The sequence below is a fragment of the Lontra canadensis genome, unplaced genomic scaffold, assembly GCF_010015895.1.
Source record: "Lontra canadensis isolate GAN:19392208 unplaced genomic scaffold, GSC_riverotter_1.0 scaffold1072, whole genome shotgun sequence".
In the NCBI taxonomy this organism is placed as follows: domain Eukaryota; kingdom Metazoa; phylum Chordata; class Mammalia; order Carnivora; family Mustelidae; genus Lontra; species Lontra canadensis.
Genome location: NW_022632056.1, coordinates 2350 through 16474, shown reverse-complemented (window position 1 = coordinate 16474; position 14125 = coordinate 2350). Strand labels below are relative to the sequence as shown.

At 64.0% G+C, this 14125-nt stretch overlaps 1 protein-coding gene across 1 annotated transcript; it reads right to left on the bottom strand.

Moving 5' to 3' along the window:
* Positions 1-218: 218 nt before the first annotated feature.
* Positions 219-13837, bottom strand: LOC116863399 (sarcosine dehydrogenase, mitochondrial-like; the record flags this gene model as incomplete). The annotated part of the gene is made up of 8 exons (XM_032850858.1): positions 219-290; positions 734-847; positions 3003-3086; positions 6314-6455; positions 9470-9560; positions 9810-9896; positions 12475-12604; positions 13733-13837. Coding segments are annotated over 8 exons (825 nt in total), but the record flags the coding sequence as incomplete, so codon positions are not given.
* Between the last annotated feature and the right edge of the window lie 288 nt (positions 13838-14125).

The following is a 14125-nucleotide window of genomic DNA, read 5'->3' as shown; positions in this document are numbered from 1 at the left end:
GGGGGCGGCTGAGGCCGTGCTCCTGCCCCGGGGGCAGCCACCAGGACAAGAGCTGGGCCCTGTTCTACTGGGTGAACCCTTCACCAAATGGCTGGGCCGCTGGGCAATGAAGCTGCGTTGTTTTCTGCAGAAACCACCCATGAAAACATCTCTGTGCGGTGCACCTGACCACGGGAGGTGGTCAGGCCCCAAGTCCTTGTCACTCCCCGGAGTTGGAGTCAGGCACTCAGGCCGGGGCAATGAGCGGCCTGGTTCGCCGTCTGACCAGCCTCAGCTGCCCACTTCTGTAGCTGGGGGGACCGTAAGCAGACCCCAGACCGCGGACCCTCTGCTTGTCCCCTGGAGGGGCCCGTCTGGGATCTGCCCATCCTGGATCTACTCTGCGAGAGGGAGGGAACCCACCACGCTGGCCCCGGAGGAAGGAGCGAGTCACTCACACGGTCTCACGCAAGCTCAGCTCAGAATAGCTCCAGGGCAGGGGGGTTGAGGCTCAGAGAGGGGCAGCCCCTGGCCTGGGGCCACACAGCCAGCCCAGCCCCACTACATGTAGCAATAATACCGTTCTCGGGCCTAACCACGGGCCAGGCCAAGCCTCGGTACAGAGCGGGGGGTGGGGGGAAACATCTCTGAATTCTCCTCAAAACGGAGTCAGCCAAGCGCAGGGATGGACAGGATGGAGCCCCCAGAGCCTCCGGCTCCACCAGGGATGGGGGTGGGGGGGCTGGGCACTGACCACGTCGTGGTGTGGCGGGAAGTCGAATGTGTACTCGTCCCCAAGCAGGCGGCCGTAGGCGTAGTCTCTGTGTGCCTCGTTTCCGTAGGCCCCATAGTAGTCGTACTGTAGGACCTGGGGGACGACACATGCGTCACCGTCCTCCTCCTCCTCTCTTCCCTCTGTCCTTTCCTATGTGTGCACGCACACGTGTACGCACACACACGCATGCTGGGCTTGGCGGGCAGGGAGCTGGTTCCCATAGGGGCAGAGACGGAGCGGACGATCCGGTCCAGCCTCACCGAGCCGCCCTCTGGAGGGCTGTGCTGTGCAAGCGGGGGCGGGGGAGGGGACAGGGCTCAGCCATCCACGATCCCTCCCTCGGATGACACCCTAACCACCCTGGTGGTGGGTCTGAGAGCCCATGTTGGGAGAGAGCCGGGGCTGTGCGGGTTGGGGCCCAGAAGGATGGAGAGGAAGTTGGGTGGGGGCAGGGTTGGGAGAGACAAGGGCTGACGGGGAGGCAAGGGGTTGGTCAGGGCCACTGTCAGGGCTTTTAGGGCAAGACTAAGGCAGCGGGATAAGGCCCCGGCACCAGCCCATTGAGGGTGACGGAGTTGAGGGTCCAACACCATTGCCGTGGCAATCAGGACCACACCATGCTCCAAGGGCCTCAGGCTTCCATGGACAAGATCCTTTCTACAGACGGAAATGGAGGCAGAGAGCTTCTAGCTTGACCTAGGTCACAAGCAAGGACCAGACAGGCCTGGCATAGACCTGGGGGCAGGTGGGCCCCAGAGGCTGGGTCCTCCTCGGCCACTTGCCGTGGCCTGTCCTGCACCTGTAAGCAGCTCTGAGATACCCACAAGCCAAGAGGCCCCGCCCCTCCCCCGCTGCTTCTGAGTGATCCGGTCAGCTGTCACCTGGCAGCACGGCCAGCCCCGCCAGCCTCCTCTCCCCAGCAAGAGCCGAGTGCAAGATTCTGACTGTGCTGGGCTGCTTGGCCGCCCTGGGGCCCCCCTCAAGCCCTGGCATCTGGGGTGGGGCCTCTGCACAGTCATCTCTCTGCCCAGCACGTGCAGCTCCCACCGGCCCCTGAGGCCCCAGAATGGACATTCCAGGTCGTTGTAGCCTGGCCGGGCATCTGGGATTTGGGGGACATCTTGTCACCTCGTGCCCTGGACACCTAGGATGGCTCCCAGGTGGGAAGGTGCAGAGCCCGCCCTCTCCAGATCAACGGTCCCTGTCCCTGCTCCACTGTCCTCTACTCTCCCGGGGGGCGGGGGCTTCCAGGGACAGGCCAGCTGGCATGCGGAGGGCTCTGCTCAAGGCCCGTCCTCTCCTCGTGGCCCAGGCCTCTTAGCCTCCTGGGGACAGGCCTGTCCCCCAGCATCTTAGAGAGCCTGTCTCCTCTGTCCTCAGGTGTCTCATGGTTTGCCTGTCCCTCCAGTGATTCAGACCTCAAGGGGAGCTCCGTGCTCCTGGGCAGAGGGCAAGGGTCTCTACAGGCCAATGAGAGAAGGGGCCAGGACCAAGGAGGCTGAGAACAGTGACCTCTGGGCAGTAGCGAGCTCTGGTTACTGCCTCACTTGCCTCAGGATGCCCTGGGAGCGGCCTTGGGCCCTGGGTTGCTATGGAGATGGGAGGAGGTTGCGCAGGAAGGGGACTGGGAAACAGAGCAGCGGGAAGGGGATCTCAATTTGCACAAATCTGGATCAAATACTGTCCCTCCGGCTGGGCGGAAGCATCACCACACCTGCTCCAGCAGACCCCAGCCCTGAGCTCCAGGGGCGGGAGGCGTGGCTGCTTTTCTGACGGCCCCGGGCCGATGGGAGGCACGGTAAAGGGGGCGGGGGGGAGCCCCCAGGAGGGCACCAGAGGCCAGGAGGCTGTGAAATCCCAACTTACAAACTAACGCAGAATGCCTAATCTGGGGCTAAGTCCTCCTACTAACATAAAATACCAGTTGCAGTTGCCAAAAATATACGAACAAAATTATGAGAAGACGCGCTAATTTCTCCCACATACGGGTGGGGGCTGCATTGTGCACAGCCTCCTCACTGTGGCACACCAGCTTCCCCGGGGCCCCAGGTTTCTCAGAGCCCCAGAAGGCCTGAGTGACAGCCCCGGGGGACAAGGGCAGGGGAGGGGCTCCGGGCAGAGCTGCAGGGGCTCAGCCTTCCTGCACACAAGACGACTCACCCTCCCCACAGGCCCCACCTGGGCTGGCAGCCGCGGGTGGGGTGGGGGACAGGCGTGGAGGGGTACCTGGCCCAGAGGGCCTACTCACCGGAGCTGTGCCTTGGGGAGTAAACCATCCCGGCCGCTCCCAGCCCTGCCGCTCCTGGAACACACAGCCTCGGGCGAGTAGCTCCTGGGTAGGGGTGGGGAACAAGCACCCTTTAGGCCAGGCCAGACTACCCCCGGCAGGGCAGCCAGTGACCCCCAGGGAGCAGAGGGCAAACAGGTCCTCGTGGTGGGACCCAGGACCCCATGCCTGCCCCACAGCCCCGCCCCAGCTCCCCTTGTCCCAATCCAAGAGTCCCAGCCTATTGAGAGACCTTCTGCTAGGGACAGAATTGTACCCCCAAACTCTGATGTTGAAGCCCTAATTCGCAGTGGGGCTGCATTTGGAGACGGGGCTCATGAGGAGGGCTTAGGGTGGAGTGAGGTCACATGGTGGGGCCCTGGTCCCAGGAGGGGAGGGCCCGGCAGTGCTGCCCCCCGACAGGGTGGACACAGCAAGACGGCAGCCCTGGGCAGCTAGGAAGACGGGCCGCACCTGGAGCTGGGCAGCAGCACTGGGCTCTGGGCCTACCGGGCTCCAGAACGGGGAGAAGGGATGTCTACGGTCTCAGCAAACCCCGTCTGCGCTGTGTTGTTCCAACAGTGGGAAGAGGCCAGCAGTCTCCCTCCTAGGTCCCCTCCCACCCCAACAGAAGCAACAACAGGGTCACAACGGGGCTCTGCACACCCCTGTCCACAGCAGCAGGTGGCAACCACCCAGCAGCGGACGGTCGGTGACCGAGTGCAGTGACCCCACAGGGCAGAGCGGGACCCGGCCCTGAAGAGCAGTGGCGTCCGACACGCGCCGCACCGCGGGCGAGCCTCTGGCACACGGGCCAGGAAAGGAAGGTCACGTGTCGCTCGGCTTCCCTCACATGCAATGCCCACCGCAGGGACAGAAAAACCCGGGGGTGGTTGTTGTAGGCGGGGCCGGGGGCGGGGAGAACGGGGAAGCCCTGCATCACGAGCACGTGGTCCCCTTTCCGTGGCGGTGACGGTCGCACAGCATCGTGAATGTCCTTGTCTCCTGAATCGCGTGCTTTGACGCGGTTGAAATGGCAAATTTTATGTGTCCTTCACCGCGAGACAAAAATGTAACAGCCTAAATTGGTTTCCTGGGCCCAGCTCACACGTGCCTGCGTGCAGGGTCCGCCCCCGCAACACACCGAGCAGTTCTCAGACACCAGGACTGTGTCCAAGAATCCGGCTCCATTCCATTGCTGTCTGCCCCGGGACGGTATCAGAGTCCCTCAGGGCTGGCCCCCGCTCCGGGCTGTCACCTGTGCTCCAGACCGACCGGCCGTGGGTCAGGCCCCCCAGCTCGGGTGGCACGGATTTGCTAGAGCAGCTCACACGGCTCTGAGAGCTGTTTCACCCACTGGGTCGCCCGGGCACTGCAGGAGGCTAGAGCTCAGGGACAGCCAGACGTGAGCGGGACAAGTGGGACGTCAGGCCAAGTGTGGGGGAGGGTGTGGGGCTTCCGGGCCCCTCCAGGCGCCACTCTGCCCAAATCTCCACGGGCTCCCCAGCCCAGAAGCTCTCTGTGCCCCTCCTTTGGGGTGTTTAGGAAGGCGTCATTACGTAGGTGCGACTGATTAAAGCAGTGGCCACTGGTGATTGAGTCCACCTGCCGCCCCCCTTCCTTCCCAGAGACCAGGGGTGGGACAGGAAGTTCCTGTCCCCTAATCACAAGGCTTCCAGCTGGGTTCCCGGGCAGGCAGCCTCCTTCCTTAGGTTGGGCCCAAAGCCACTATTGACGTAACAAAAGGCACCTCTCGGGCTCTCGTCACTTAGGAAATTCCAAGGGTTCGCGTTCGGACCTTCTCCGCCAGACGTGGAACTGGACAAAGACCGTACCTGTTCCTTATTCTAAGTCACAATATTGCACGGACACAATAAAGTCCTAGAGTGGCAGATTTCTTTGAAAATCAATTTGGGCTGGGGAAAGAAAGAACCGCCACTCGTGTTTGGAAGGGGCCTGTGTCCCCGGCAGCCCCGCCCAACAGCCAAAGGCCCGGAGCCCCAGGCTAAGCAGCTCCAGAAACGGGGGCTGGCAGGGGTCCCGAGGCTCTGGATCGGCCGCCTCCGCCGCCTCCTGTGGGCCACCCAGACCCCGAGCAGGGAGGGAAGGGCCCAAGGTCACACTGCCAAGCGGTGACACCCCAGAAATGTCCTCTTCGGACATCCAAGGGGGCAGCAGCTGAGGACACAAAAGATCATCTGCAGGGAGTGACGGAGGCGTGTGCCTCGGGGGAGCGCCCCCTCCCCAGGAGGGAAACGGGGGCTAAGCTCTTCTAATAAAACAATGCATGGCCGGGAGGCGTCATGGGCAGGGCTGACCGTGTGGGAAGGCGGAAGCGGGAGGGGATTCAGACTCCTCGCTGGGCACCGGGTGTGCTGGCTCCTATGTGTGCTCTTTGGGCAAAGCTGTGCACTTCTGAGTGGTCCTTATGAGCCCCCCCTGCTTCCACGGCCAGCCAGCAAGCCCTGTGTTTGCTGGGGAGGCCGTGGAGCCCTCAGGATCCATGCAGGGTGAATAAAGACCCAGGTAGGCTGGGGAGGGCCGGAGGCTGTGTGGGGTCTGAGACCGTTGCTGGCCCCCAAGCTGAGCCAAAGGGCAGGGCAGCCTGGGAACCACTGATGTCTTTGGGCCTCTCCCCAGGAGGTGCAGGGGACACTGGGTCCCTCTGGGGTCCAGGCCCTGGAGTCCCAGATGAAGTAGGTTCCTTTATTCAGCTCCGGGAGCCTGCCCCTCCTGCCTCCCCCTTCATCCACCCATTCGACAAACGTCCCCTGAACAGTAGTATGAGTCAGGCTCTGGGCTCAGTGCTCAGGAACCAGAAACGCGACGGCACAGCTCCCCAGCCCAGAGCCACAGAGAAGCAGAGCTTGAATAGGCTGGGGGCACAGGGCAGGTGCCTGGCTTGTGGGGGGGCCTGCGAGAGTGCACAGGGCCAGGCCCCAGGAAGGGCATCCGATGGTGGGTTTTATCGTACGGGTAGAAGCTGGCCAGGGAGGAAAGGCAGCCGAAACAGCCCCTCTCCACCCCCCCACCCTGAGCAGGAGCTCGTGTCCGTGGCACGCCCTCCTCTGACATGGGACCTGCTGATGCAGACACCTGCCAATGCACCTGCCACTCAGGGCCCTGCCACCAGCAGCCAGCGAGGGCTCCGAGCACATTCTGCTAGGAAGACCCTGGGAATGACTGGGCCCCCCATCGCCTCGCCTGCCCAGCAGCTGGGGCGCCACACGCCCTCCGGTCACCCCGGTCCCCTGGGCGTCCTGCGGGTCACCGCGTTCGTCGGGGGGCGGTACCTCGTGCAGGGGGTCGGTCCTCATGTTGCGTCCCGCCAGGGGCTCGTCGTGGGGGAAGACCACGGAGTAGTTCTTGGCGTAGGACTCGTGGCTGCGCTCTCGAATCCAGCGGCGGTGGTCCGTGAGCTGGGGATGGAAGCGCCTGCGGCGGATGGAGGGGCCCGTCACTGCCGCAGGGGCCTGGGACGGAAGGGCTGGCCCAGGACCCAGGACAAAGCAGGACCCTCACCCCTCCGCCAGAGTCCTCCCCAGCGTGGGCTCAGCCGGGGGTCTGGGCTCTGCTCTCCCGCCCGGGGGTCTCCTCCCTGCGACCCCCGGCCCCCACACCAGCCTCCCTCCAGCCTTCCTGAGGCCACAGCAGCTGGAGCCTCCCAGCGGCTGGTCCATCTGGTCTCCGTGGACAGCCATGGCTGCCCCAGCCGACTGCACAGCCGCCGGCGCCCCTGTGTCCGGGGCCCCCAGCCCCACCCCCGCACATACCCACTCTCAGACCCCCGCTCGGACCCGCCACCCTGGCTGTCCCTCCCCCCACTGTCCACCTGCTGGCGTCTCACGCATCCCCCAGACCTTAGGTCCTTGTCTGTGTTTCATCCTCCCAGTGATCCCCGTCCCAGCCTGCCAGGGCTGACGCTTACTCTGCACATGGTTCCAGAGAGCGACGGTCTGCCTGGGGCAGGGGTGAAGCTACAGACATGAGCCTAGGACTGTGGATGCTATCACTAGGAATCCCGAGGATGCCCGGAGCTCCCTTCTGGGGCAGGACCAGGGCTGAGTGTCTGCGGGAACCCTGCTGTTCACCCGGCAGCCCCTGGAGGGAGGGGAGGCGGAGGAAGCCATGGAGCTGGGCCAAGGGTTCCTGGATGAGAAGCGGTATGCAGGGCCTGGGTCTGGAAATCCGCAGCTGCCTTTGGGGGGGAGGAGATGGGGAGGCAGGAGGCTAGGAGGTCTGGCCTCCACTGATGGCCACTCTCGTCAGACTTCCCCCATCACTAGGAGCGGACGTGCTTCTCCTGGGATGGGACTGCTGACCTTCCCAGCAACTTTGAGGGTGTGAGTCCTGGACGAGAATGGGGACAGGCAGCTGGAGGGTCTGGGGAGAGCTGGATTTCCTTCTTCAGGCCTCTGGGACATTAGAGGAAGCCGGACCCAGGGCAGGCCTAGGTGATCCCGACACTGACAGTTGTGACCCCTCCGGCAGGCGTCCCGCCGGCCAGCACCGCCAGCCCCTCCACTCACATCTGTGCCCGTGTGTGCAGGGCGGGGACGCGGGTTCAGGCTTAGCCGGAGCACGACCGGGGACCGGCAGGGGAATGGACCACGCCCTGTGTCCACGCAGACCTGGCCGCAGCATTCATCCCATGAGCAGGCGGGCGGGGGGCGTGCGGCCAGGGCCAAAGCCAGGGCTAGGGTCCAGCCACCCTCCTCACTCAGAGAAGGAATGACTCCTCCTCCTCCCCACTTACTGGGACCCCAAGGACTTGTGCTAAAAATCACAGCCTGCGCTCCAGACCCTGCCCAGGCCAGGCTCCAGGGGGAGCACCGTGCATACGAGACTCAGACGCACTCTGCTGAGAGTTGGGTCACTGCTCCCATCTCACAGATGGGAAAGCCACCTGCCTGAGCCACGAGGGTGGCTGGACCAGTTCGCTGCCCCCGCCTCTATCCACCAGGCCCCAGCTCTTAAGGTTCCCTCCCCGTACCCTCTGCCTCCTAACCCCTGACCTCCAGGCCCCAGCCTGCGAGCCATAAGCCAGCCCACGAGACGCTCCTTCCAGGGAAGGCAGGCGACCGATGGAGGGAAGCCCAGACCCCCTTCTGCCCAGGCCGGGGCCTTGGCCAGCCCAGACCTAAGGCTGCCCGCTGACTCCAGGACTGTGTACCCCCTCCCTGCTGGGCCTCCCTCAGCCCAGGAGGGGTGCGGGCAGGCCAGCCTCGTCCTGCAGCCGTGGACGCCGTGGCACCGGGAAGCTGCCCCCCCGAGGCCCAGGGTGAGCCCTGGCGGGTGGGTCTGTTCCAGGGCTGAAGCACTTGCCCGCCGGGGAGGTCAGAGCCCGGCCCAGCTCCGCTCGCACCCGCATGACCTGCAGACAGGCGGCCGCCCCCACCAGCCCCTCCTTTTGCTGTTTGCAGCAGGAGGGGCTTGGGCCGGCCCATCCCCAAGGCCCCTCACAGCTATCGTTTCTGGAACATTCCTCTCTTGGGAAAGCGTGGGCGCAGCCCCAGTCGGGCTCTGAGGCAGCCACAGCGCAGACTGCCGTGCCAGGCGCCATGGAGGGGGTGGCAGTCGGGGAATCTCGGTGTCTGTCTGTCTGCCTCCGTGCGGGCCAGATATCCCCCTCCCCAACCCCCGCAGTGGGTGTAATGTCCTCATCAGGCCAGGAAGGGTCAGGGTTAGCAGAGCAGGGGGCATGAGCTGAACCAGCCCCTACGGGCCGCCCGGGTCGCCCCAGGGAGGCTGTCTGCCCGGACCAGTGACGGTGGAGCGGGCTAGACGCCCACGGGGCACCCCTCCAAGCCACTGCCTGCGGACCCCAGCCCTGTCTGCTCCCCCCTCCGGGCCGTGGCTGGGTGTCTCCCCCCACGCTGCCCGTCGGCGGAGGGTGGTACAGACCAGGCTGCCCCCAGCTCCGATGTCAGGTTCCCTCCACCTGGGCTCGGGTCTATCTGGGCTTCCTTGCAGACGTGCTTCAGAGTGATCTACTGACCCAGACGCAATTCGCGGCTCCCAACACTGGCAGCACACAGCGTCATGACCCGGGGGTCCCAGAGAGGCAATGGCTGGGGTCAGACTGATTCCTATCACCGGATGGCATCTCCACTCAGGGCTGTCTGCGCCCAGCCTCCTCCTGTGGACTGACAATAACCAGCGCAGCCTCACTTCCTGGGCCACGTGTGTGGTCCCACCTGCTCCCCAGGCCTCAGTCTCCCCATCTGCAAAGCGGGATGACGTGACCCCTTTGCTGATCCTGGAGCTATCCGGAGGGTCAAGCAGGACCCTGGCACAAGAAATCCCAGAAGCTATCAAGGGCCGTGGATCTGCCAACCCCAGGCTCCTGCTGGCACCTCTTCCAAGAAGCCCTTGGATTTCAGGGAAGGCTCCTTTCTAAAGAGCCCCTGCCATGTACCCTACTCTACCGAATCCCGGGGCGCACTCGCCTGATATCATAGCTGTACATGTCCTTCTCCGGGCGCCCGTGGACAATCCAGTGGGCCAGCTCCCGCCCACAGCCGCCGCCCAGCATCATTCCTGGCAGGGGTGGAGCCAGAGGTCTGCCGTGGCCCCGGAGCCCTCACCCAGTGCCCACAGCCGGCATCACCCCTCCCCTAGCCCTGGATCTCATCTGGGGTGCTGTGCACCTGCTAATAGGACCTCACCCCTCCCTGCCGGCCTCCTCTGCCCCACCCCCCCGCCAGGATCCCCACCCCACCCCACCCCCTGCCTGGTGGAGCTGGGGGGGCAGGGGCGGGGGCCCGAAGCGGCGGCCCTTGCACTCACCTGCACTGTTGAAACCACAGCCCAGGTAGAATCCTCGGAGTTCGGGCGCCTCCCCCATGAGGGGCTTGTGGTCCGGCGTGAAGGACTCTGGAAGGAAGGGGGCCTGACGCTGCCTCCAGGCCGCGTGCCTCTGGGGCAGGGTCTCCCGAGAAAGCAGTGACCGGAGTGGGGTCTGCTGGTATCTCCTTCATCCAGGCCTTCCCCATCCTCATGACTCAGCCCAATGCCGCTTCCTCCAGGGAGCCTCCCTAATTGCTCCTGCCACATTCCCAGGCTCCTCAGCATTTATGGCCAGAAGCACCCAGCTGGGAGAGGACTCCGCCTTGCAGAGTCCAGGTTTGTCTCACAACGGTGGCCATTCTCCTGCTGGTGAGGGGCCTTTCCCCAAGCCCCCAACACAGGGCGAGGCTCTGCCTCCCTGCGCCACCTTCCTGCTGTGTCCCTGCTGCTCATCCTTGCCCACTGGACCAGGAGAAACGTGAGGGCGGCGCCGGGCTTCACTCACCGCCGTGTCTCAGGGCCTAGCACAGGGCTCACCCCACAGCACGTGCCTGATAAATGTTCACTGAATGAAGGAACAATCCTAAGTTCTTTGGGAGAGGGATGGGGGCTTCTGCTCCTGCCTGTTGCTGGCGGGTCACCCGGAGAGGCCAGGGCATGATGGCGAGGGACCCTCGGACATCTTCATGCAGAGCCGAGCTTTGCAGCCAGTCCTGGGTTCGAGCCCTGCTCTACTCCTTCCTAGCTGTGTGACCTTGGGCCGGTCACTTCCCCTCTCTGAGCCTTAGTGTCCTCATCTGTAAAACCGGGAGCACAGCACTTTCTTCCAGGGCTGCGAGTTAGCAAATACTTGTAGCCCATGTGTCTGTGCCCCAGGCTCGGCTCTGAACGAGACCAGTCCCAGCCCTCAGGGAGCTGACCAGACAGTGACGGACGCAGGAAATACACAAATAAGCAAAAGAGAATGTTTGGTAAGAAAACAGAGTGGGAGGAGAGGGTGGTGAGGGACACCTGATTGCCCTTCCTGGCAGGTACCATGGTCACCAGGGGAGAGATGAGGAGACCCTGGGAGGCGGGGTCTCTCTAGCCCAGTCCCCTGCTAGTGAACCCTGGATGCCGGAGCGCCGCTTACGGCTGTCTGGCCCCCTGCCCGAGTTCCTAACCTCTGTGCAGCTCTGCTCCCTGCGGAGGGAGCAGGCCTGAGCTGGGGGGGCGGCATCTGAGGCCATCCCCGTCTGCGGGACCTGGGGGAAACTTCCAACCAGCTGGAGAGGGGGACACCCCAGAGAGGGGGAAACCCCAGAGGTCCGAAAAACAGAGTTGGGGTGGCTGAGGAAGGGTGGGGGGGTCAGAGAAGGCAGAGAGCATCAGGACGGGAGCTTCCCTGGGGGACCGTGTGGCCACCCCCGTGAACCCTTGGGCAGAGCGGGGACGTTTCCCGCCCGGGGCCGTGGGAGGACAGGAAGATCAGAACAGCCTCATGGGGCAAGTCAGGAGAGAGTTTCGGGGGACGAGAGTCTCTTGAATGTTTGACAAATGACTCAAGCCTGTGCAACATGAGGATGCAGGAAGTCGGGACGTTTGGCTGCACAGACAGGGGCCCCCACCTTGGCGGTGACCTCGGGACCTGGAATGGGAGCTCTGCCTGCCCCCAGATTCCCCAGAGTCAAGGGGGCCTGGGACTTCCGAGTTCTGTTCTGGAAGCCAAAGGCCACTGACCGTGCTTGTGCTCCCTGGCAAGAGAGAGGCTGATTTCCGCCGTGAACCCTCCCTCCCAGGCAGGAGACCAGACACAAGATGTCCTCACGGCACCTCGCCTTTGTGGGAGCAGTGACCGCCCGGGCTAATTAACCACGATGCTCCCGGGTGACCCGCACTCCCGGGATTGTCTCAGGCCTGTGCCGCTCACTGCCAGCTCCTCGCAAGCCCGGGGAAGCCATGGGGGGGTGGGGACGGGTAGGCAGTGAGTCTTCGGCCCACGGCCCACGCCCACGCCCAGTGCTTCTAACCTGCTCACTGCGGCTGGGCTTCCTGAGAGCTGGACAGATTAGAGCCGCCCTGTCTGGCGGCCGTGCCAATGCCAAGGGCACGGAGGGAGAGGGCTGGACCCCTGCAGGCCACGGGCCCCCGGCATCAGAACCTGCCCCTCTCCTGGCCTGGCCTGCCCCTTGGCTGTGGACGACCCCTCCCTCCCCGGCCTCTGGCTGTCTCCTTCCCCTCAGGGGCCTCACAGCAGTTTGCTGGCCCAGCCGTGCCCTGCACCTAACAAGTGGCTCTCCTTCGTGCTCCACGCCTGCTGAGTAAGTGCTGTGTCACCCATGTCACAGAGGAGGACACTGAGGCACAGGGAGCTGAGTCTCAGACACAAACTTTCCCCTTTGGACAGCACCACGTCCTTCAGGGGCTCTCCCCAGCCCTGATGTGGGCCGAGGCTGGCCCCACCCATTTTCTGCCTTGACTGACGATGAAAGAGAGCCCATGTGCCAGGGAGGAAGGGGGGCAGAATAGGGCCCGTGTGATTCTGCTGGAGCCACGACGAGGGTGGCGTGTGTCCTGCCTGCCCGCGGCAGGGTCAGCCTGGGTCCAGGCCTGACATAGGCCAGACGCACTTCTCAGCCAGAAGGACCCTGGGATGCCCACCCCAGCTCTCAGCCTCCCTACTCACCAGGGCCGCAGACCGTGGACTTGACCCCGGTCTTCTCCAGCACAGGGACGCGGTTGACGGCACCTTCAATGTGTGGGCCGAACACGTCCCAGTCCAGGTCGAAGAGGCCAAAGGCAAAGTTGTCGGACACCTGGGGGGGCCGGCAGGGGTGCGGCCCTGTGACGGGGAGCTGAGCCTGGCCAGCCCGCCCCGTGTTAGCAGAGGGACAGGGCTGGGCTGTGCCCCTCAGGCCTCCTCCGCTGACCGCTCAGCAGGGCTTGTCCGCTCCCCTTCCCCGTGTTCCCAGGCCCCCCCATTCTGCACTGGACTGTTGCCGTGGCCTCTCCCTGGTCACTGGTCACCTGGCCTCCCCACTTCCTTCCACCCATTCTCCTAAGTCAGACCAGGCCTTCTCTTGCTCTCAAGCCCCCCGTGGATCTCCGTGGCTCTCTGTGTCCGACAAAGCCCTATAAGGCCCTGTCCATGTCCACCTCTGATGCACGGCCACACGGACCTTCCTTCAGTTCTTCGAGAAGGACAAGCCCGACCTGACCTCAGGGTCTTCACCCCGCCCTGAGGCAGCTCCTCGCCCACCGGTTCTCTCTGCAGGCCTCTGCTCTGCTGTCAGCTCCCCGGGCAGTGGCGGGGGGCGGGGGTTGCCCTGCCTGACCACAGTGTGAAGGGCATCACTCCGCACCACGCTTACCGGGCTTCTTCCTAACCTGCCGGCTCCATTCAGCACACAGATCCCCACGGCTTCTTGTTTATTTTGGGTCTCCCCACCTAGACAGAGGCACCCCGGGACAGGGACTTTGATGTTGGTCTCCCCCTGCCCCCGGGAAGTAAGACAGCATCTGAACCAAAGCTGTGATTCAGTCATTCCATTTCTGCATGAAGCCAGGAGTGAGGGTGGCCCGGGCATGCTCGGGGGAGCCGAGCAGCCCCCGAAGCTGTGGGGGGGGGAGCAGCCAGGTCTGCGGGGGATGCTGCTGCTGTGGGGGCGGGGCCTCAGGGGGGTTTGCTGCGGACACCGGGCTTTCAGGTTTCTGTCTTCCAAAGCCATTACTTTACATTTCTGCACTGTACTTTGCATTTCTCTCACTATCAGGAGGCCAGCCCTCTCCCTGCCCCAGCTCCGGGTCTACCTGTGTGCCAGGTTCCAGAGAAAAAGGAGTGAGAGGACCTGCCACTTCTCAGTGGGAGGGTGGGTTTCCTGGAAGAAGGCTTCTCCACGCTGATACGCGGCCCCGAACCACCCCTCAATCCCTCAGTGTCTCACCTCCTCCCAGAAGATGGGGTTGGTCTCATAGCCGCCCACAGACAGGGCGTCCCCTTGGAGGCGGAGGTAGACCGAGGCGTCATGGTCGCGGACATTGGGCATGTTCTGGAAGGCAGAGCAGAGAGGCCTCGGGGTCAGCCAGGGCTGGGCGGTCCCAGGCCCACCGTGGCCCATGGCATCTCCTCCTTATTGTAGGCCTCAGGTTACACTGTGGACAAACCACTCCCCCCACTCAAATCTCTCCTTCCCTAGACCCCATAAAACAGCAGCAAAGAAGTAAGAAGGAAGGAGGGAAGGACAAGGTCTAAGCCACAAATCCAGGGGAACCGTGGAGGGACAAGAGCACACAGAGCTCTCCAGCAACACCGCACATGCCAAGCCAAGTAGGCACCG